Source organism: Ursus arctos, unplaced genomic scaffold, assembly GCF_023065955.2.
Source record: "Ursus arctos isolate Adak ecotype North America unplaced genomic scaffold, UrsArc2.0 scaffold_26, whole genome shotgun sequence".
NCBI lineage: Eukaryota > Metazoa > Chordata > Mammalia > Carnivora > Ursidae > Ursus > Ursus arctos.
This window is the reverse complement of record NW_026622941.1, coordinates 13,689,462-13,715,279: the sequence shown is the minus strand read 5'-3', so window position 1 is coordinate 13,715,279 and position 25,818 is coordinate 13,689,462. Positions and strand designations below refer to the sequence as shown.

Sequence of the window (25,818 nt, the reverse complement as noted above, 5' to 3'; positions counted from 1 at the left end):
ATACATAAATAAAATATCATTTTAAATATAAATCTCAGCATTTCATATTTTCTTAAATATTACTTAAAGCAGCTATAATACTTTTTTTGAAAATGCACTTATATTCACCAGTTTTATTTCAAGAGAACAGAAAAAGCATGTTTGTAGAACATTATTCAAAATAGCCATACATCTTACCACATACCAATCTGAATTCTGGGGGGTACTGAATAATCAAGGACACCTCAGTGTTAATTAATTAGTACAGCAACTAAAACGCCCTGGAGAAGTTTAGATAGTTCCAGAAACGTTACCTTTCACTTCCCCATTCTCCTCTTCTTCTCTTGGCCCTCTCCCTCAAGAACTCACAGGAATTTAAAATGTCAGCTGAGAGCCAGATGTTCTGGAGCTCTAGCCTATGTGTACAAAAGTGTAGTTTTAATAATGTACATAACTAAAGGAAGAACCCTAATCTTTCATATCCTGAGGCAAACTCAAATTCCTCTTTGTACCTATTATTTTTCTTTTCTATAGCAAAGCAGTATTGTTGGTATGTTATCCCTCCTTGGAGATCTAATGAGAATTATAATTACCACACCTTTTTTGTCTAATAAGAAAAAGATCAAATTTCTATCTTTACAAATCTATCTTTCTTCAGTCAGAATTTAAGAAAAGAGTTATGCTTTTGATGACAAGATCTCTCCTGGGCATACAACTCAGAATGGACCAGCACACACCCATGGAGCAAACAAAGAAAAATTACATTCCCTTCTAAAATTTTTCTCACTAATGATACATAAAAATACAATCTACTTGTTTTAGCAAATATTCTTAAGAAGCTTACTTTCACAGGTTGGACTGTCAGAAGCTATTATTATCAACAGTTCATGATGCCATTTAAGAAGATACGGAGTTCCTCCATCCCAAACCATGAATTATCACCGTGTTTCATCTTCTAGAACCTAAAAAAAATCTGCAGAAATCTAACCAAAAAACACTATATTTTGGAAATTTTCTTAACCTCTCTTCTCTGAACCATCATAGCAAATGAACCAATATCTCTCTGGCTGATTGATGATCACAAATACACTGAGATCTCATGTTCTTCTGTTCTCACCTAAACCTGCTCATATTGGTTGTGCTTGTTACTGAATTCAGTTGCACATTTTTATTATAAGTTATTGAATACAACTGAATTTTGTGTAAACTAATGAAATATGAGTGCAAAAAAAAAAAAGAGCTGCTAGATCCGCATGAGTAAGAGAAACTAATGCAGAAAAAGCACATATGTGCAGATGACTGCTGGCTTAGATAAATCATTTAATAACACCTCTAGGTCTAAAGTTTTCCATCTGGAATAAATAGAAATTAAATTAGAAGACCTGAAAGGATTCTTTAAGTTTTGAATTCTTAAATAAAATTTTAATAAATTCCACTCCAAAATGTTCTACTGAGAAATTATAAAGGTAGATTGGGTCTTTTCATGTATTCAGTATTTATCAAATACCCACATGGTCACTATTACAGGACAATTTTTAAGATACTCTAAAGAAACAATGTGATTAAAAGTACAAAAACATTCTGTAAGATTAAAGAGTTACCTCCTGTAGATTTTAATATAAATGTGGAAGAGAAATGCAGGCAGTAATACAATGCATGGATATCTTTCTATATAAATGACTGTGAAAATTAGGAGAAGTTCTCTATTTTCCATTAACTATCATGGCTCCAAAACAGATTATTTTTAATAATCAAAATCATACTTTCAAATGTGTCATTATAAACAAAACCTCTACAGAACCTTTTTTTAAGTCTTCCTGATAGGGTTAGTACTAATTTTTATAAACCAGATTTCTAAAAAATGACTCTGCATAAAGAATTACTCAAATTCAGCTGAGAGAAGGAAAGAGTATGCCTTTCTTTACAATTTCAATTTCACTTCTGCTCATAACCCTATTTATAATTCAGTTACATCCACAAGACTTCACAAGTAGTTGCTAAGCAACAGGAACATGCTGAGTTCAGAGCCATTGAAATCTGGCTCTCTGCCACATGAAAACATTTAACAGAGCCTAGAGCCTCCAGAATTTACAAAATGAAGAAGAAAAGGAAAGAAAAGAAAAAGAAAGATTCCAAAGAGATACAATAATAAATAGACTGAGCTGCCACACTCTTTTAGAAGATTCACATATTCAGATCAAGGACTTCATTTTGGTATTTCCAAATATTTATTATATCTTTCTCTTCAGTATTTTATATCACCTTTTTAATGTTGAAATTAAGACTCTGGAGTTATTCTCCTGGGGAAGAGAAGAAATATGATTAGTGCTATTGCTGTTAAAGGCATAGCAGTTGACTTAAAAAATATATTATGCAAAGAATAGCCCTTGAAGAGACTAGAAGAACAGTCTGTGGGACATGACTGAGACTTTCTATGTTGGGTTTTTAAGGCCAGGAGACAAGAAACTACACATTTTCTTCAAATTCCTTTATCCTCATATGCCTGGTTAGCTACTGAAAGAAGAGGTAATTTTTTTTTTACCCAAAACTGCACTGATTCATCATTTTAAGCACCTCTAATAAATAAAAAAATTAAGCATAGCTAAAAATTCATTCATAACTCAAAATGGTTATAAAAATTAACTCAATTTTCAACAGATATTGAAAAGGCATTGCATATGTTTCAATACTCATTCACTGATACAAATAAAAATTAAGAAGATAAAGATTGCTCCTTATGCTGATAAAGGCTACTTCAAACCAATGGGAAACTTTATATTTAGTGGTAAGACACCACAGCTATTTCCATTCAAGGCAAAAACAAGAAGTGTGTTAATATACTCAATATTGTTCTAGATATCTTACCAAAGCAGTAAGAGCTCAAACACAGTAAGAAGATACAATGAAGAAAACATTTATTTCAGAACAGCAAGAAAAAACTACCTAGAAACATTAACATATATGAAAAAATTCAATTATAAAAATATGTAAAATATTAGAGCTATGTTGGACATAAGGCTGTGATGTAGGGGGTGCCTGGGTAGCGCAGTCGTTAAGCGTCTGCCTTCGGCTCAGGGCGTGATCCCGGCATTCTGGGATCGAGCCCCACATCAGGCTCTTCCATTGGGAGCCTGCTTCTTCCTCTCCCACTCTCCCGGTTTGTGTTCCCTTTCTCGCTGGCTGTCTCTCAGTAAAATAAATAAATAAATAAATAATCTTAAAAAAAAAAAAAAAAGGCTTGATGTAGAAAACTATCAATTCTTCCTGGATGAAACTTATTAGAAGTAATCCTAGCCAAAATGTTACCTAATTATTTGTATATCATAACAAACTTCTGAAATTAATGTGTAAAAAAATGGCAAAATAAGAAGAAAATTAAAAGTCAAAAGAAAAAAATGATATTTGCCCTCTCAGATGTGAGAGGATACGACAAGCAGTAATTATTATCTCAAATATTGAGAGATGAGTGCAATAAATTACCCAGAAGACAGACACACACAATACAGTCAGTATCTGACAGAACAGCATCACAAATTAACAGGGATTAAGTGGATTTTGAAATAAATGATTGAAAATGGATCAAAACAGCAACTGAGCATACAAGTACAATAGCAGACTAGATATAAAATAAAGATTTTCAAAGTGCAGAAAGCACCAAAAATAACCACAAATTTTGAGAAATACTTGAAAACTCAAAAACACAGCCAGTGATATGGAATTAGTATCCAGAATAAAAAAGAACACCTAATGGTGAATAAAAAGGATAAACAATTCAAAGTAAAAATTAAAAATCATAAATAGGGAATCATAAAACAACAAACATAAGATGTTCAACTTCTCTAATAATCACAAAAACACTAAACAAAAAGAAGATACATTTTTACGTATCTGACTGGCAACTATAGTTAGCAATAATATATAGCAGTGAGTAGTCTCATACGCAGCTGGTAAAAGACATCACTGTCATAACCATTTTTAAAGGCAAAGAGGCAAAAGCTGTACACCATTTTGACACACCAAAAACATTCTGAGATATCGTAAGATATACTACATACTGGGGCACCTGGGTGGCTCAGTCAGTTAGGCGTCCAACTCTTGATTTTATTTTAGCTCAGGTCATGATCTCAGGGTTTTGAAATCAAGTTCCTCATTGGACTCTGCACTGGGTGCAGAGCCTGCTTAAAATTCTCTCTCCCTCTGCCACTACCCCCTTCTCTAAAAAATAAAAATAAAAAGTTTTTTAAAAAAAGATACACTAACATTTTTTAAAAAGGAACATATCAGGATACCTACTGCTGCACCAAAATAGCAAAAACACAAATTGTTTTTGTTTAGTTTGTGGACAAAGACTTCGACAAGTGGGAAAAACAAACTCTTTTTTGTAATCCAGAACTCACTGTTCCAATATTTTGATACAGAAAAGAAGGAATATGATACCTAAAAAAGATTAAAGTGATGAGAGCATTCATAAACACGAAGGTTGGCTCCAGGACTACAGAATTACTAAAAGCACAGGATATAAGGAAAATCTCAGCTATAGTGAATTAGTATCCTAATTTTAATGCTGACTTGAAACAAAGATGCCTTCTTTCTTTAGGCTTTTCAATTCAGAACACAATGTCTGGACTTATGTATAATTCTAGGGTGTGATAGTTTAGGGGTGAATATGATTTGAACTTACTCATGTTCGAGGATCTCTGAAACTGAGAACCACGCAGATCTAAACATGGCCCTAAAGTAAGCTGCTTAAAGAAACTGTATGCCAAAATTTTCCAGTGGGGGCTTTTTGAAATATGTCCATATTCAAGTGGAAATCAAAGAAGCCCATAAAAACAACCACAACAACAACAACAAAAACTGTGGACTGACTTAAAGTGACAAATGTGGATTGAACAAAAGTTATTTTTAAAAGTTATTTTTGAAGATTCTGATTCTGACTTCAGAAGAACTATGGTGATTGACAGGGGAAGGAGTCACATGTGAAATTCCTTAAATAACAATTTGTTGACTTTAAATTAAAAAATACAAAGAAATATAACATCCATCACTAAGAAAATAGCTTTTAAAAAATACTGTGGAGAATCCTCACTCAAGAACACTAAAAAGTTAAGAAAGTAGTAGATTTCTTTCATGGACATGAATATAAAGTGTACAACAAAGCAGCTGCAGAATTCTTAACACTTTAACACAAAAACTGAAGCCAGACATACCTTTTTGAATACTGGTACTATCATTTCCTAGCTAAGTTACCTGGTCAATAATATATCCTTTCTTTGCCTCAGTATCCTCGACTATGAAACTAAAATTCTAACAATGCCTCTCCTCATAAAAATGTTACAAGGGTTAAATGGGATAATAAAATAGAAAGCACTTGGATACATAAGTAGTCAATAAATTGTTTCCAGGTTTTATGTCATTGTGTTAAAACACACAAAAAAATAATATATTTCTAAACGTTAATTCGGGCATGCAAGTGATATTTTAAAGTCTGGAAGGATAAATGCCTAACTAGTTTATAGCAGTTCACACGGGGAAAGAAAAGGAATATGAATACCAAGTTTCACTTAGATGTACCATTCAAATTTTCACAATAAAGACACATTCATGTAATTTGTATCTTAACAGTTAAACTCATTCCACTTTCCCCAATCTCTTCCATGCTAATAATAAGCCAGAGCAGCAATGACATTTATAAATGTAATTAGCTGACCCACCCAGACACTAAACTCCAGAAGAGACAGAGAAAGGAAGCTACAATCCAAAAGATAAACTCCCAGCATTTCCCATGAGCATCAAGTACAAGTACCACTTCCCAACCGCTCAATCATTTCAGTCAGCAAAGACGCACAGTAAAACAGGAAATCTCAAATACAAAAATGAGTGTATTCACAAATAGATGCCAAACCCCTCAAACAAAAGAACTAGTTACTTAGTCAAACGAACAGAAAACATTTTAAAATAGTATACTGAATATTCTAAAAAGATATTGTACTCCCAAGAACAAGCAGATATGAAAAGAAATCAATCTGAAACCATAGAAATTCAAAACAAGAGCTGCATGGACACAGCAGCTGAAGTGAGACATGGGTAATCAAGACCAGATGTTCTCTCAAAATATTATACAAAGAAAAAATAGAAAAGCTAAGAGATAGGGAACACACCCAGAAGCAACAACTTTCACTGAAGATGAGTTTTAGAATAAAGAACTAAGAAGAAACGAAAATAAGAAAAACAATTCATAGTTAAATTAAAATATATATATATCTATATATATAGATATATAGATAGATAGATAGATAGATAGATATATGTTTTCCACAGAATAGGCCTGCTACCAAAACAGACTAAATTAAAACAAGCAAAAAAAAAAAAAAAAAAAACCACAAAACCCTAACACTTAGACATATTGTGTTAAGACTTCAGAAAACCAACATGAGGAAATATTAATAACTTAGAGTAAAAAAATCACTTAACTACAAAGGAGTAAGAATTAAACTGACATCAGACTTGTCATCAGCAATACTGAATGCTAAAATAAACAACAATATCCTCAAAGTTCAGGGGAAAAGTTATTTTTAACCTAGAATTCTATTGCCAGAAAAACTAGCAATTAACAGGATAAAGAAATATATTATTTCTGGGCAAAGACTGAGAAAATGGACCCTTGTTAAAACAATTACATAAAAATTTACTACAGATTCAAGACATCAAAACACCCTAAGAAATGGGGGAGGAACTCAAATTAGGAAACTCAGATAATGCTCCAAAAGGAAACATCAGTGCTCCAAAAAACAAGTAAAATGCATGGGCTGACTGAAATAACTGAGGATCCATCACTGTTAAAATAAATAGTCTGGAATTAAAATCTCAGATAATTATATGATAGGAGTTAGCAGACTTAGGGGCTGGGAAATGTGGGGCAAAAATAAAGAAAACTGTCAGTCTAAAAATAACTTACTAGGTTTCAAACTGGATAAAGTGACAAAAATATAAGATATGCATTATAAACAAGAGACACACTTTATAATAAAATAGCATACAAAGGTTAAAAATTTAAAAGATAGAAAATGATACACTAAGCAAATGTTAACCAAAAAATCTAAGTATGTATATAAAACTTACACATAACATGTAAAAAAGAATTCAAATTGAAGATCAAGTCGCTGGACAAAAAAATATATATTTCCTGTAGATAAAATTACATCACTTCAAATCACATAAAACAAAAACAGGTTTAAAAAATTCAGGAAGAAACTAATAAATCCACAAGAGATAAACACACCTCTATAAAATCTGCAGATGAAGAAAATGAAAGTAATATAAACAATGTATGCATTTCTTAATAGAAAAATAGAATTGTATATCCAACAAACCCAGAATATGCATTTTTCATGAACACATCCAACATACATTAATACTGACCACATATGTGGTAACAAGGAAATAATAAATTCTAAGACAAGAAAAAAAAAATCTTGCACATCCTCTGGCCATAAGATAAGAAAGTTAGATGAGCAACAATGAAATGAGAGGAAAAGGATCTCCTCATAAATTAAAAAAATACATATTTTGGATTAACACGGAAATCAGTGGTGAAATAACACAGAGGAAAAGTGATAGCCTTAAGCTGCACATATGAATTAAAAGAACCACAAACTCAAAAAAGCTAGTAAAGAAGAAAAAGTACAAACCCAAAGCAAGGAATTATTATAAAAGCAAAAATCATGAGAGAAAACTCAATAAAACAGCAAGCAACAACAAAACCAAAAGCCAGTTCTTTGGGGAAAAAAAAAAACTATTAAAAAGTGGAAAATACATCAAGGAAAATTGAAAAAAAAGCATAATAATATTAGAAATTATAAAGAAGACACAACTACATATATAAAGCAATACACTTGGTTCAAATATTCCAATATATTAAAGGTTATCAATGGTATGTGTAAAAAATACTGAGGGATTTGAACTTATTGCAAACTCAATAAAATTCAACAGTGCTAGGTGGCTGCCAGAAATGCCAACACAAAGTTAAGCTGCAGAACAGAAGCACACAGTCTAAGGAAAGGGAGACATTTTTTGGTATTACATTTAGTTCTGAGTGGCCCAGATAAAGAGAAACTCTTAAAGAAACAGTAGGGCAAACAGCATGACCAGGCTAAAGAATGACCTAGAACAACGTGTTGTACGAGAAATAGTTGGAAAAATGGAGGATATTAAGCCTAGAAAACACAGGAATTTTAATGGCTTTCTTTAAATACTGCAGATCTATCATGTGTGTAAAACACATACAGAGAAAAACAGGCAGGCAGGCAGACAGACAAGTGCAGAAACAAAAACAAAGAAAGGCCAATTTCTCCTCAAAAATCAACAAATATTGATTTGTTCAGATGTCCAACAAAAGAAGGAATTAACTGCCTTATGAAATTAGAGACTCTCCTTTCTGTCATTTGAAATGTTGAAGTAAAAACTAGATAATTATCTGTGAGGAATAATAAACAGTAGGTTCCTGCAGAAAGTGTGATGTTACAACTACTTGACCACCTAGGTCTATTCCACTTTCAAAATTGTGTTATTCGACATTGCTCACTAATAAATTTTGTTGCCTAAGAGGAACACAAAAACTGAAAACTCAAAATTTATTCCTCAGATTCCTGGATCATTCATACTCAACTTCAGTAGTCTCAAAAACTACACATCTTTATCCTCAAGAGGTTTATCTTTGTTTTGCATGATTCCCTTTAGATTTATTTGTGTCTATACAAAAACTCCTTTCTGCAACTTTCCCTCCTCTTGCTTTGCTATGACCCCCAAATGAATATTTACTGAATGCTATTTTGGTCTAACTCCTTGCCTCTTTACCTATAAATAAAACCCCCTCAGTCTGTCTCAGCTATCTTCCCGATCTAACATTCTCCCTAACAATTATTGCTCTAGAGAATTGTGAACACTTCCCAATTGTTTTATATATGTGTGTTCTCCACACTAAGAGAAGCATGCCCTTTTCCCAATCCAACCTTTAGTAAATTAACCAAAATTGGTATCTTTCTAGTATCAACATTTCTAATCCTAGTGAAGGTGTTTACTCAAATGAAACACACATCCACAAACATAAATTTTTATCCTTCAACAAAACATATATTAGAATAATAATTTTCAAAAGCCTAAGCAACACTGTCAAAAGGCAAAAGGCAACAGTTTGTACCCCTGAAAAATGAGTGTGGCTTCTATCACACTCAATCTAGCTAGCTGGCCTCTAGCTTTGAAGTAATAAATGACCAATGGCCTTTCAGAGTCTAGAGAAGTGAAAAGTCCCATCTAAAACTAACACGTTTAAGTTGCAGAAAGATCCTGCTGTTCAACTTCTAGAAAGGGAAGTAAAGACCGAAGAACTGCCTAATACCATTCCTTTCCCTCTCTATTTCTCGAAGCTAGCCTCACTATCACCCTTTGCTTTGTCACCTACCCACACTCATCCCCCAAAATTATAACAACCATTTAATACATTTTATCACTGGCCATACTGATATTAGCAGACACACATACTTGCATTTCTTTATAAACTTAATCTTTATACCTTTATAGTATAGTTATATATTCTTTATGTTGTGTGACTTCTTTTATTTCAATGAGATAATGGTTTTCTGTATGAAATTTTTGAAGCATACCAAAAAAATAATATAACAAATGCCTCTGCAACCTTCGCCTAACTTAAGAAATAAAGTATTAAAATTCCTAATATTCGTTTTAATTTTAGACTTAAGTTCACTTTGTTGAGATGGTGCTAAGTTTAAATATACGGAAATGGAAAGCATAAGGGTAGAACTGGAAAACTTGACCATGTTATATGTATAAATATATATTACCTAATGTATGTCAGTGAACCATTTGTGAAAACAGAAGCAGTCAGATTTTGATGATGAATTCAAAGTGGTACATTTATTCTAAAACTTTACAGTTTAGTAAGGTTACAAAACGTCATTTCTCTATATGTACCAGTTGGTGTCACTACAACTGAAAACACAGTAACAGGACTATAATGAAAAGAGGTCTAAAACTGATTTCTATGTAATATGAACATATTGCATGCATGAGTAATGTTCATATACAAAGCCCACTGTTAGTTCATTTCAATACAAACCTGAGGAAAATTATAAAAAGTGAAAATCATTTTTTAAAAGATAAAATCCAAATATGGTATTCAAAATCTCCTGAAAATTTACATTAAACAATCTACCAATCCTGGTATGACTAAAACTAAAAACAAACAAAAAAACCTCCCAAAGGTGAGAGACAGATATTAAGGCCTGAGGGGTTGGGGGTGGGAGGTGGGGGTGGTCACAAAAAAAAAAAAGGACCTGAATCTCTTACCTGTGGGTAGCTTGATATTGTGAAAAGGACTTCCTCTTCTGTAAACCACTGCAACTTAGTTCATTTGTATAAACAGTAAAAGCTAATGCAGACTTCTAGAACAGCCTTCTTGAGCCTAAATTCCTTGCTTGGTTCATATTCATTAAAAAAAAAAAACAGGAATACAGTAGATTGGCTACATATTAAAATTCCTTTCAAACAGTGATTCACATCTGTTGTGTAGTTTGTGCAGCAAACATCCCATTAACCACAAAAGCCAAAAAACGTCAGACAGTATGCCAATGAAGCTCACAGAACACACAAAGTACATCTTCCAAAGGACTGTTGCAAGTGAGGATGCCTAGAATCAGAATTCTTTTGTACTGCTTTCTATTCTGCCAACTATTAGGACTGCAGCAACTGTGTGCAGTTAAGTACCTCCCACATATTACCCAATAGTATCAATAGGCATAAATCTATAAAAGCAGAACTAAAAGCCTCAAAGGCTTATAGCTTCTCATTATTCCATATATTGTCAGTTGTGGAGGTCTCAGTACTCTTATTCTAAAGCATCAACTCTGTTCTTCCAGTCCAAAAGGCTGAATTCTTATACATTCCAAACAGAAAATCCATGACACATATTATTTGCTGCCCTAGCACAGCCAGACTGCAGTTACAGCTAGCTGGCACCAGTAAGAACAATTTACATAAAGCAGTCCTCATTTCATGACCAAACTAAAGGAGAATATTGCTGAGTAAACCCTCCCCCATTCGTTCCCCAACAGGCACTGACTGGTTCTAGAATATATCTAGTTATCTATTTACCAATGATTCAAATCCAGGTAATAAGAGAATATCAATTTATAATTCTTATGTAACTGACATTTTACCCCCACCACACGAAAAATATGTTTAACACCCAGAGATATTCAAAAGCCTTAAGTTTTTTGTGACATGGACCAATATATTACATAAATCCAACAACTGCTATTTTAACAATCATTAAAAATATAAATTATAATTCACATTAGCTAAAAGCTGTCCTCTACAGCCACCTTTCAAATTTTGTTAATCACTTAAATAGTAAATGATCATTAAATAGATTTGCTCTTAGAACCACACTGCTTTACATGTTACCAAATAATAGGACCTAATGCATATTCAAGTATCACTAGTATGATGATGATTAAGTAATTCAACATATTTACCACTAGTTAATATTACTAAACTTTTTGATAAACTCATACATGTTAAGTTACAAATATCTACACAAGAACATATTTTGTCAGTGGCACATTCTTATTTAACCTAAATCATTCTTGTGCTGTTTTAATTGGCCAGATCTGACTGAGCAAGAGTTGAGTCACTGTCTGTGAAGTCCTTCATTTAAATTTTTTCAATAATTACTTTATCACCTACTAATACGTAATTCTATCTCTTCACTTCTATTTTTCGACTAATTTTAGTGAGTCTAAATATACTATATTTCATTTTCAAATAACAGTCTAGAAACTAGTTTAGTGCCACATCTAAAATCACAATAAAAAGAAGTGTTTAATATGCTAACTAGGGTTTATCCAAAATATGTTCCTTAATTTTTTTTAAAGTAGGCTCCAAGTGCAGCATGGAGCCCAATGCAGGGCTCGAACTCACAACATGAAGATCAAGAGTTGGACCCCCAACCAACTGAGCCACCCAGGTACCCCGTTCCTTATTTTTTAATCTTATTTTCAGCTGGTTTTTTTTTTTTAAGATTTTTTATATTTGTTTTATGAGAGAGAGAGAGAGCAAAGCAGGGGGAGCAACAGAAGGAGAAGGAGAAGCAGGCTCCCTGCTAAGCAGGGAACCCAATGCGGGCTCAATCCCAAGATGCCAGGATCATGACCTGAGCCGAAGGCAGACGCTTAACCAACTAAGCCACCCAGGTGCCCCGTATTTTCAGCTGTTTTAAAACATGTTCTTAAACTATCCCTATTACACAATAAAGACAATGGAGCTCTAAATTAGGGGAAAAATAAAGTTATCACACATCAACAGTAATTAGCAGACTTCTAATGTGTGCATAATCCTAAGTGTTACCTTTGATAAGCAATAATGGATTTTCTCAAACAACTATATATATATTTTTTTAAAGATTTTATTTATTTATGTGACAGAGAGACAGCCAGCGAGAGAGGGAACACAAGCAGGGGGAGAGGGAGAGGAAGAAGCAGGCTCCCAGCCGAGGAGCCCGATGTGGGACTCGATCCCGGTACACCAGGATCACGCCCTGAGCCGAAGGCAGACGCTTAACGACTGCGCTACCCAGGCGCCCCACAACTATATATTCTTTTCAGAATCTGTACCCCACCACAGCAGCAGAAGGAGGAAGAAAAACAAATATATATAATACAGTGTCATTTCACATAGTATACACTGTTTAAGTAACATTTGGCTATTGATCATAATATCTCAGATTTGGAAATCATCCAAGTATCGTATAACTTCCAGTTTTAATTTTGTTAGCTGTGTCCTCCCTCTCTCTTCCTACTTTATGCATCCAACTCTTTGAATGAAAGCACCTGAAAATCAAAGGACCTAAAATCATTTAATCCAGCATAAAATATAATGTATATAACAACTATGCATTAAGCTGAATAAATTAAACAATCATCTGACAGTGAATTAATCATAAGAAGCTTAAATTCTCTACAACCTGCTTACTGAAGTGCCAACAATGTTAGTTATTAATCTAGCTCAGTGCTTTGCAAATTAATAATGGTAAAGAACCAATGTTTTAGGGGCGCCTGGGTGGTGTAGTCGTTAAGCGTCTGCCTTCAACTCAGGGCGTGATCCCAGCGTTCTGAGATCGAGGCCCACATCAGGCTCCTCCGCTAGGAGCCTGCTTCTTCCTCTCCCACTCCCCCTGCTTGTGTTCCCTCTCTCGTTGGCTGTCTCTGTCAAATAAATAAAATCTTAAAAAAAAAAAACAATGTTTTATCTCTAATCTATCAAAGATCAACACTTTTATAAATTCAATGAAAACGAATTACTTGGAAAGTGAAATAAAGAGATATATAAATACTTATATTTTTATATATTTATTTATATAAATATAAAATGTATGCCTCAATTATTTTTATTATTAGACCCAACTGACATAAAGTTACTTTACCAGATTCATATAAAAATTTCTAGACACTCTTAATTTCAGTTCTTATCTCATGGAAGACCAGGAATAAACAAACTAATCTGAACTGACCTTGAACTGCTCCACAGCCCACATTTTGGTAGTGTTCACCTAGCTATTCTCTACCTATTCTACCCTACCCCCAGGATTCTCAACCCCTTGGGTAATTTAACCTTCTCATATTTAGTATCTATCCTCCCGTTTAGCCTGCCCCAGTGTAAACTCCTTGAGGGCAGGGATCTTGTATGCCAGATATCAAACCAGTGCCGGGCAAATAACAGGTACATAGTAAATGTTTGTTAAATTTGTTGAATCAACTGATCAATTCACAGTCCATATTTGTTTTCACTCTAATATGCTGCCTTAGCACCAGTAAGAATTCTTATTGTGTCCCCTTCAAGCTCTTTAAAGTCTTCACTTTGAGATTTAAACACCTTGCTTTCTGGCATTTTTACTATAAATCAGCCAGACCCCTAACAATCCCTTACCCTAAAGATCCTTTTCTAAAGTATCCAAGCAGCCCAGATTGCTCCCCAATAATATAATGATTGAAAAAAATAGAAAAAAAAAATTTTGTGCCAGAGGGAAACTAGTGAGGAAAAAGCAACCGATATTTACTAATACTTAATTTGTGTACCACACTGCACTAAATGCTTTATATATACTATGCTCATTTAAATCCCAATTATCAACTCTGTATGGTAGACTTTACCATTTTAAAGATAAGAAAACTAAAGTCTGAAAATAAGCAACTAGCTTCTTCCCATAAAAAATAATGCGTAAGACTTACTGAACACTTACGATAGGCATTATACTTCCAGCATTATATATACATTTCTCATATAAACATAACGTCTAACTAGTCAGTGAAAGAAAATGAGTTCACCTTGACTGATTCCAAAGTTTGTGTTCTTCCCCGACTCCTCTATCACCTCTCTCTTTTAATGGTTGCAGAATGGAATTAAGAGCTTAAGTGATTTATCCAAAACTATACACTTACTTAATAGCAGTACCAGACAAAAATAATAATTTCCTGACTTCTATACTAATAGTTTCCCCAATGCATGCCATGATACTTCCACGTCAGCAAAGGAAAGCAACAGGTCACATGAGTCTCCTGGGTAGTAGCACCTGGTTTACTACAGAAAGGGCAGAAGTCCTTAGGCAGATGCAGAAGCAACTCGTCAAATATGGTGTTAAACTCCTTTTTCATTAAACTCAAAGGATTCACTGAGTTGATAAGCACTGTTTTCATTGTTTACATATTCACACATTAATGACTAAGAACAGACTGCTACAAATTACTAATAGAGAATTCTGTGAAAGTTCTAAGGAGTGATTTACGTTTTTGAATAGACTAAGTTTTCTCCCACATCACTATCTCTTCCGGGAGTGTGAAGAGTTTGGAAAGCAGGAGTCAGTTTTTCCTGTGCAAGTTAAATGCTTTTTCAATTTCCACTAAGTTTCCTCTCTAACTTAAAGCCATTTTCAAAAAAAGAGTAACATTTCCCTGGAGTTAGCAATGTCATGGTATTACACGAAAGCTAAGAAGCGGGCTTTCACTCTGGAAAATGTGGAATTCAAAATCACATCACATCATGATCATAAACTACCATGTTTCCTGCATCATCAAAGTAGTCTCAACATCGCTGCAACAGTGAACATTATGTAAACAAAAGCAAACTTTTAACAAAAATAAATTTATAATGGCCTCTAAAATTAGTCTAGTGGAGTTAAGAAAACTTTCTGCTAGCAACTTTCTCATTTTTAGTGCTAAGACTTCTCAACTCAACCAATTTAGACATAAATCTTTTATAAAATGTATTTCATTTACCTGTTCAGTAAACTGTATATCTTGAATATATTTTAACTTTTTCTTATGCAATATCATCATTAAGAACATCAATATGATAAACAGTGATATCTTTAACACTGTCATAACATTTAAAGAAAAGAGAACCTAGTATCACATTAAAGGACCTCAAGGTATTCATGTTTCTAATTAGTACTTCTTTAATCTCTTCACTTTCATTCTACTTTCACTTTTTGCTGATGTCACTGGATCCCCTTCAATCAGTACCATGGTACTCTAATACAGAGAAATGAGGACAAAACTGAAGATTAGCAAAGGTGCCGTATCTTCTAAAGAGTAAATGGTCTTTACACATGCAGTCTCTCCTACCAAGTTTACACATGCAGTCTCTCCTACCAAGTAAAGTACACTAGACTTTATTCTTACTTTCTTCTAGGTTAGAAACTATATTCTAAATATAAAAGGCTGCCAACAATCTGTCCAATAAGTAGGATAGGGATTTAAAAGGAAAAGTTTACAGGTCATGTAATTAGTGTATAAAAACCAGATGTGAACTGTATAGGCCCTATCTGAAGGGGACAGGAGCTACTCCACTGAAGATTATTATTCTGATGCACAAATACATTCTTAGCACCGCCCATCTTCTATTTTTCAGAGATGAGACATTCAGATTTTTGTGTAAAATGTGACAGCTTTGGGGAGCGTGGGTGGCGCAGTCGTTAAGCGTCGGCCTTCAGCTCAGGGCGTGATCCCAGCGTTATGGGATCGAGCCCCACATCAGGCTCCTCCGCTATGAGCCTGCTTCTTCCTCTCCCACTCCCCCTGCTTGTGTTCCCTCTCTCGCTGGCTGCCTCTATCTCTGTCAAATAAATAAATAAAATCTTTAAAAAAAAAGTGACAGCTTTAACAACTAGAGTAATAGGGCAGCAGCTAAAGGATAAAGTCTGTTGGCTGCCAGTTTGTGGCTACTGAAAGAAAACTACACTGTTCTTAAGATTTACATTTGTACTGAAACACAGAAAACTCTAGGCCCTGAACTGAAGTCATCTCTTTAGAGAAATTATTTTCTCACTGTATATTTGGAGGACTCAGACAGACTAGGATCGAAACATTTCTTTCATTTATTCCCTTAATTCTGTAATGCCAACATTCTACATTGGCTTTACTTAATAAACATATCAGCCACTATCCACACACAGCAAAAGGTGGCTAATCTATGTAACAGAATAGGATCAGTAATACAAACATGAATACAACATATTACCAAGTAGATATGGATATACTAATATTAGTCAGTATTTCTTGCTTTTGAGCATGAGTTATACGAGAAATTTCCCATACTGTTTAAATATACTACATTCCCTGATCCAATCACATTTGATAAAGTACATGACATCTGAGAAACAAAAAATTTGAAAAGCATTCAAATATTACTGGAAAATTAGCATGCAGAATATTTCATGGTACTCTTCAGAAACATTATGTAAACTGATTCTCAGCATATCCTCACAATATAGATGGGAATTTTTTCCCATTTTACAGATGAGGAAACGAGTCAAAAAACGGAATGAGTTGACCAATATAAGTAGTTGTAAAAATAATTCAAATTTAGGTTTGAACTCTTAAGTCGATTTCTTTCAGTATCTCAACAATTTCCTTAAAGGCTTATACTTAATGAAATAGCTCAGGAAAAAAGGATAAACAAATAGGGAGCACAAAAAGTCACAAAAATAATAACATTAAACCTTAATTATCCAGCTCTGAGACTTATCAGGCCTTTAATTATTCAGCCTAATAGCTAACCTGGAATTCAGCATGGACAATTTGAAAACTGTCACGAATCCCAAAAGTAATAATCCCACTGAGGTCCAGTTTATGCTTATAGTTGCAAAAATGCAACATGGCCCTGAAAGAATTAGCAATAATATCCTGAGTAACCACATTGTTGGTGTTTCCCCATGTACAAGTAATAATCAATGGACTCATCTTGTAGAGGGCGGAAGTAAATTTTCTAATCCCCAACAGAAGGCAAAAAGAGTGGGTCATTAAAATTTCCCCAAGGTCTCACTCTGAAGTTCAACATAAGGTGGTTCAGTAATTTCAACCTACCCAGTTTTTCTCTAGCATTAAAGAACAAATTGAGTAGCTGGCTTGCATCGCATGAAATATTTGAATACGGGAGGCTGTTCATACTACGAGAGGAATGAAAATAATAATAATTAAGGACACGGCACATTCACTTCCTATGTCATACTCACTCTAGGGCATGATGGATAAAATTTCTCGCACAACACTGAACTTGTTGTTCTTCCCTTCTGAGGGCAAGCTCATGTTATTGGATTTATATAAAGTAATGTTCAGGTTATTAGAATCCATTATATCACATAAAAAGAGTCCTAACAACTTCACAAAGTAGTAAGCTAATGGAAGAGAAATAAACATGCTAAAGCTGTTGATGGAACTAAACCAGTGATCCCAAATATATCTGAAACTACTGAATAAATGACCAATGATTAAGTTAACAAAAATATTATTTTGTTAAAAAAAATTGGATATAAATGCAATTTTGTGGCAAGGCAGCAACTTCAAACTGTTAAATCATGTAAATATAGATCTTATACTCTAACTTCATGAAATTAAAAAAGAACATAAAGAATTCACTTTCTAGAATACTTTTCAAACTGAATTCTACAGTCTCTTACCACCTGAAGTTCTACAACTAAGCAACCTAGATCCTGACACTACTACCAGATTATAATTGTGATATATGATCTGGTTTCAAACTTTTTTATCATAACAGCCTAATTGTTCTCATTTTATTAAATAAGCTTATAGTAAGTAAATGTTATACTTCTAAGTTATAAAATAAATACAAAATAATAAAGTACCACATGTATCCCTTTTAAATACAGGGGTCCTTCATAAGAATTTAATGTGCAAAAAGTTGCATCTAAAGTTGCTGTGCTTAGTTCAAAAACTTACTGTTCTGTGTCATATTAGTCAGGGATATATTCATAATACTCTTAACAAAACTGGAGAAATATACTATACCATTTACAAAAAAGTTTTAATAAGTACCACAACTTAAACATTAAAGCTTAAAATTTCTGCTGTCTGAAATATTATGTAAATAAGAAGTTCATTCTCCTAACTCTCTGGGTCACTATGGCCTTACCATATCTCAATAAATGCTTCAACTTCAGAAGAATGTTAAGAAAGCTTTTTTAAAATTGTGAAACTAAACTTACAAAATCATTGAATTACATTATTCTTAAATATACCACAGGTTTAAACTAAGACTAAAGTGGACATCAACAACTAATATCAATTAACTAAAACAACTGAATATTTATTTCAGCTCTGTCGCATTAAAATACATTAGCTAGAAAGAAAAGGGTTATCCAGACCTAGATGTGAACTTGTTTCTAAATTCAAAATCCGAATTTGAATAACAATTTAAGCAAAAAGTAATTAGAATAAAAAGTTAGCACCCTTAAAAATGTGAAAGAATTGAATGGCCAAGAGGAGGCAGCATAAGGAGAAAGAATTAGAACTCAGTACAAAAAAAATCTAAGTGTTTAAATTTTTTTTCTTTCTGTAACTATGACTTATAGTCAGAGAATTAACATTCTTCTCAGAAAGCTACCAAACAATAGCTCCAAAACATACACATACACATACACACACACACACAAACACACACACACACACACACACACACACACATCTCTCTTTATGCAAAACAAGGCTTATTTATGGCTTCTTTCAAAAAAAAAAATCTATTCAGTAAATATACTGTTTTTAATTTCTACCAAAAAATATCAAGCAAACTAAAATATCCAACACAAAAAGAATATTAAGTTAATTAGGCCCAGAAAACACAATTGTAGTGATCAAATGTTCTGGCAATGACAGAACATAAGATGGTGAGAAATTACAGGAATTTAACCTTTGACCTCACCATCCTATGTACTGTTTCCATAAAAGAAGCCTAAAGCAAACACTTAAACTTCTTAGCAAGCAAGCTCTAAGTTCACCTTGCTATGTAAACTCAGTAGAATTCAAATATTTTTTAATTAAAATGCTCAAAGATAAAGAGTAATTGGTTCTTACCTCTGGTCCTGGTGCATGTGCCAAGTCTCCTCACTGGCATAGTTGCTGCCTAAGCAGCTACAAAGACTAGGTCAGCAGCCATTTTGAGACAGCTGCACTGTCTCAGTTGCACTAAAGTGTAATTAAGATGGCTGCAATGTGCACTCAAGAACTCACACAGTGAAAACTCAGCTATGTATCAAACAAAGCCCCTCCCACTTTGTCAGTCTGCAGGAAACTGAACACAGACAACAGCTAATGCATATACTGCAACAAACAATGCAGCTGCTTAGGACACAGAAAACAGAGAAGGCAGCAAGCCAGTTTTGTAACACAATGCCTGTGAATCCGGACTTGCAATACAGACTTTGGGCACATCCAGATCCCACACAGCCGAAAGTCCATGCCACATATTAGCAGTTACAGAGATAGAGCCAAATCACACACAGCAAACATCAGGGAATTCGCTTGAAAGAAAGCCTCCATTTCAGTCCAGAAAAAAAAAAAGTCTGCTCAAGGCCCTTTTTTTTTTGTCTTTTATAGTACTTTTATCATGAAAAGAGTGCCAATTTTTATAATTTCTGGAAAATTAAGTTGTTTAAATCCTGGTAGTCAATTTTCATTTATAGAAGGCTAATTAAAGATCTTTTTTCCACAGAGTCTAAGCCCCAAAGTACTCAAATCTAGCAGAATAGTTAAAGCTTGCAATCAAATTTTTGAATCTTGACAATAATTTTAAATAACTGTGGGGAAGAAACTAGAGTCATTACAGTAACAAAGCTTATTTTGAGTAATCTGCCATAAAGATAAATTTCTTCTCTTTAGTAGTCCAGATGGCCACAAAGACATCTCTAGGTGAGTGTTTGGTCCCAGGGCAAATTAAATTTCATGCCCTGCCACAGACCTCCCAACATTTTAATATGAGTGAAAAACAAATAAAAATAAAGAATGTAGACACCCCTGGGGGGAAAAAAGAAAATAGGGAGAAGAGAGTAAAATTCAATCTGAAAGTGGGTATATTAACAAAAGAAATTTGAGAGAGATCCCATCAAATCTGTCGTGGCAGTAACCTACCCATCAAGAGAAGAGAAGGACAAGAGCACAGAAAAAAAACTTGTTTGTTTGATAGCTCATATTATCTAGGAAATCCACCTTTTCCTTCTCTTTTCCTTGGTTTACCTTCCTAAAATCTAGCTGCCCTATGTAATCTTTCGTCTATCCAGCACACCATGTAGACATTTACTAAAATTCATTAAGGGTATAAGGAGGTGGTTAGGGGTATAGCCAAAAGGAGACTGGCCCCATTAAATTGATAGTTGTTCAAGCTGAGCGATGGGCACATGGAGTTGATTATTTCATTCTATTTCTGTATATATTTAAATTTTTCCAGTAATAAAAATTTTAAAATGAAACAAAAGTAACTTGCTGTTTTTTTTTAATTTAGATTTAATTAATTAACTAACCCAGCTTTTTAAAAGATCCAACTGGATAATGTATGTGAAGACTATTCAAGTACTACACTAGATTTTTTTAAAAGTTACACTTAACTAAGCCACATTAATTCTTCAAAAAAATAACATTCTCTGAGGGTCGCTCAAATCTATTCCTTAGAAGCAAGAGGTCAGTAAACTGCAAAAGATTCAAACAAGATAGACATTACTGTAGCACTGAAATGGGACTAAGGTTATTGGGGAGACAAATAACCAGAACTTTTAAAGCTGCCAAGTGAGCAGCTTCCAATATTCAGGATAGCAGATTCTTTTGGAAGTCTGTTCTACAAAAATTCAAATTATGTAACACCTTCAAATGTACCCTGTCCCATCCCCCTCACCCCAAGCCTCCCCTGTCTTGCCAAATACCTTTCCAATGTAAATCCTAACTACTTTTTTCTCAGTCTAAGCTTTCCTGAGGAAGCTAAGTTGTTGACTACTACTACTGGCTATAAGAACTAGTTTCCACACAATTTAGATCTCAAAGTAAAAGACATACATTCCCTCATTGTACCAATTCTCCTCCAGCCACTACTATCATTTTACTACCAATTTACTAGATTTACTCTATTATCCCAAAGCACATAAGTAAAACGATAACTATACTGATTATCTACTTTACACACAGCAGTTAGGAGACAAAGGAGTAGGAAGGTACATTAATATAGATCAAACCTTCAGATAAGTTTTACATGCATCATTTCAATAAATTCTCACAGTAATCCTACAAGGTAGGTATTACCTCCAATTCATGAGTGAAGGAAACAGGCTCAAAGATTAAATAACTTCACAAAAGTGCTAGGAGCTGAAATACATGCTAGACTACACTCAGTCTGAGCCCGTGGAGCTTCCTTCACCCATCCCTTCCCACACTGGTTCTGTTTCTACACATCATGAAAATGGTTTAGAAAAGGAAAATGGTTAGGCTGCTACTCTGATAACTGGTGCCACTGCCAACATGTTTCACTCTGCATCCCAAAGAAACAATCCTAGTTCACCAGACAAATCCTACTCAGGACTCAACCTAAACTATCTCATCAGTAACAACCTTTTCCTTACTCTTTTCTCTTTACTATACCCACCTCCCAAGCCAGGTATAATTTCACTCTCAGGATCTTTTGTGCATACCATCGTTATACTTAACATATTTCTTTACTTCTATCTTTATACATGAGTCCCTAAGGATAGAAATCAGATCTTAATTCATTATTCATTCACTTCCATAATGCAAAACAGTATTTGCTCAATAGATGGTGAACAGAAATTAATTCCCAGTGTTTTCATTTCTACCACAAAAATCTCAGAAAATTCTACATCTTTAAGAACTTTCATTTTCAGGATCTCAACTCTTACTAGATAGGAAAAAAGTAGTCAACTAATGACTCAAAAAGCCTTTGTACTTTAAAACCCAGGATGTAGGGGCACCTGGGTCAGGCTCAGTCAGTTAAGCATCTGGCTCTTGGTTTGGGCTCAGGTCATGATCTCAGGGTTGTGGGATCAAACCCCGCAAAGGGCTCCATGCTCAGCTCAGAGTCTGTCTGAGATTCTCTGCCTCTCCCTATGCCCCTCCCCTGCTCATGCTGTCTTCCACTCTCTCTAAAATTAATAAAATCTTTAAAATCTAAGATGGAAAAAACACCTTTTGTAGAGCATTTTTCAGCTTTTAGACAGTTTTAACAGGCAATACACAGGAATTACTATGTGCTTAGAAGAGCTGAACTCTAAAAAGTGTCTATAAAAAATTGCGGAATGTAAATATATTACTTACTTTTAAATTCTTAAATTTTACTAAGAAAGAACATTGATTATCTGTCATATAAGAAACTTATTTTAGATAGGATCAGTCCTAATAAACTGAATCACTGTTTATTTGTAAAAACAAACACATCTGGAAGCTATTTATGTCAGGTAAACATTTCCATGATTACCCAATGTTTTAGCTCTTCCTAAATATAAACTAGCACTTTTCACATAATTTTTTCATTTCATTTTTTCAGTCTTACAATGATCATGTAAAATAAGAGTGTTATAAAATCTAAATTGTGTTTCAAAGTTCTATGAGAAGAGAATATAACCATTTGCTAGGAGTCGCACAAGTAACAATGAGAATTGGAAGAGAATTAACTAATCAACTACTATAACCTTTTTATACAACATGTATCATCCTATTAAAATACTTTGTATATACAAAATACTGAAAATTCCATAGAACCTAAACAAAAGGTTTCACTGTATTAGGTAGAAAGTAAATACTTTTACTTAGTTAATATACTTTAGTTACGTATTATTACCAACCTCATACATACAAAGAAAACAAACATTAAAAGGATGTTAAGGTAATGAAATGGAAACACCTAATCCCACTCCCTCAAATCCCACTAAAACTACAGTAAAGTTATTTTTTGAAAGCATAAATCCTCAAAACTGAGGAGAAAAATAAAAGAGAAAATAGCTAAAAGATTTGGGAGCTGGAAAATAAGAAGAACCATTGGTAACTAACTAAGCAGTTGCCCAAATATCATATTCCATGCTTTACTGGGGACAAGAACCAATTTAAGTTACATGACAGCAACTTCAAAAGACAGCGACTAAGAGAACTAGGCTAACTGAGGTGAAGGGAGCAAATAGTAGGATGGTGTGACTAAAAAAGGGACTACTAGTCAAAGTTGTTTGTGAATCAGTAAGATATACTAGATATCCTCAGCACATTCCACTGAATACCTCCTCTCCACAATCCTAGCAAAAATATGAAGACAACATCCACAGTTAAAAATTAGAGTAGCATACCAAAAAGAGAGGGATTGAGTGCTTACTGCAGAGACCCCTAATCCGCTTCTTCCATTAATCTTCCAGAATGCTGGCAATCAGACCTTTATTCCCCATGTATGAAAATAGAAAACTAGAGCAACGCTCTCGGGTCCCCTCCCTCTTTGGGAGCTTTGTACTGTCACTCAAGAAACTTCGCTTTACTATCACTCAAGATAATGGAAAACTATTCTCTAGAGGTATCTAAAAAGCACAAGACTCAAGATCTTAAGGTCTTGGGAACTCTCAAAACAGCCCACCCAGATAAGCCAAAGAGAAGTTAAAAGCTGACAAATGTAGACATTCTTTTCTAATCAACTTTTCCAATTTTTTTAAAGATTTTATTTGTCAGAGAGAGAGCACATGCACATGAGTGCACACACGCAGGAGGAGAAGCAGGCAGAGGGAGAAGTGGGCTCCCTGCTGAGCAAGGAGCCTGATGCAGGACTCGATCTCAGGATCATGATCTGAGCCAAAGGCAGACGGCAGACGCTTAACCAAACTGAGCCACCAGGCATCCACCTAATCAACTTTTTTTTTTAAGTTTTTGAGGGAGAGAGAATGTGCACAAGTGGGGGGGGGGTTCTGGGGGGAGGGGGAGAGGGAGAGAATATTAACCAGGCTCCACACCCAGCACAGACCCCCATGCAGGGCCCAACCTCACAACCCTGAGATCATGACCTGAGCTGAAATCAAGAGTCAGATGCTTAACCAAATGAGCCACCTAGGTGCTGTTCTAATCAACTTTTTAATCTTCCACAATATATAATATAGTCAGGCAAGGAAGAAAAAAGCAACTGATTAAAGTCTAACATGGAAGACAGAGACCAAAAACAAACCAAAAACAAGCCAAAACAAAACAAAAAAGAAAACATAAAAACTATGCAAGAAAAAAACTTCAAAAAAAATTAATATCCACAGATAAAAAAAGATGTTGCAGTCATGTGTCAAGAACAGAATACTAGGGGCACCTGGCTAGCTCAGTCGGTAAAGCATGAGACGTAATCTCAGGGTCATGAGTTCTAGACCCACACTGGGCACAGAGTTTACTTTAAAAAGGGGGGGGGGGAAGGGAAGGGGAATACTACAGGCAAGGACCAAAAAGCAGAAATGACGAAGATGATAGAAAAAAATGAAAAACTCAATAGAAGAACTGGGTGATAAAGTTGAAGAAATCTAATTGAACAAAAAACCAGAGTTGTAAGTAGGAGGGGAAAAAAATCTAAGAAAAGTGAAGTACCCCTCCAAAAATTCACACTGGAATGACAGAATGGCAGAAGAAAGGTATTGCCAATGAAATCATTTAAGAAAAATTTCAAGAATGAAAAACAAGAGTTCCCAAACTGAAAGGGCCTGATGAATGCCAGCAAACAATGATAAACAGATCCACATCCAAGAATTACAGTGAAATTTCAAAACACTAAAGACTATTAACAGATTAACAGCTTCCAGTGAGGGGAAAATCAGAAATAGGAATGGCTTCAGATTTCTCAGCAGTAATAGAAGCAAAAAGATATTGAAACAGTGCCTTTAAAATTCTGAAGAAAAATATTTTCCAACCTAGATTTCTATACCTAGCCAAACTATCTATCAACAATCTAAAAATATAGTTAACCATGTTCACACACCCCTGGTTTCAAAAGAAAATACTTCCCATTTACTCTTTCTCAAAAAGTTACTAGAGAATAGGGTGCCCTTCCCCTAATGACAGAATAAACCAATAAGAAGACATGATACATGGAAAACAAAGGTGCTACACAAAGAGTAAAGAATTCCCTACATGGCAAATAAAATTCTGACTACAGCAGTGTACCACATGTAGAGGGCAACTAGGCCAACCGTAGCAACGAAACTAAAGAAATAAAAATGAGTCAAGATTCTTGCTGCCACTGTACGTGAGGGATGCTTGTCTACTAAATAAACGTAAGGACCATACCAAATCATCTTAACTATTACTATTATGTAGAAGAGACTCCAGGATACAGGCTTCCTGGTATAAAGCTAACATTACCTTCATAAATCATCTATCATATCTGTATCAAGAGAACGGGTCAGCACTTCTATGATTCTATTGGTACAGTGCAGACAACTTTGTGTAAGTAGATTACTTAATTCTAGACAAGGAA

General features: G+C 34.4%; 1 protein-coding gene and 1 non-coding gene across 4 annotated transcripts in view; one reads left to right on the top strand and one right to left on the bottom strand.

Moving 5' to 3' along the window:
- ATF7IP (activating transcription factor 7 interacting protein) overlaps window positions 1–25,818 on the bottom strand; it is a 113,692-nt gene that overhangs the window by 76,882 nt on the left and 10,992 nt on the right. For 2 of the 3 annotated variants that reach the window (XM_026502376.4, XM_048216719.2), the window contains exon 1: window positions 19,419–20,846. The exons of the other annotated variant lie outside the window; for it this stretch is intronic. In XM_026502376.4, coding sequence (XP_026358161.2) covers window positions 19,419–19,435 — 17 coding nt within the window. In that variant the 5' untranslated portion in view covers window positions 19,436–20,846. Of the gene's footprint in view, window positions 1–19,418; window positions 20,847–25,818 lie in introns of those variants that run through there. 3 annotated transcript variants of the gene reach the window in all.
- Window positions 4,293–4,412, top strand: LOC113258135 (small nucleolar RNA SNORA40). The gene has a single exon (XR_003317148.1). It is a non-coding gene; the product is annotated as a small nucleolar RNA SNORA40 (small nucleolar RNA).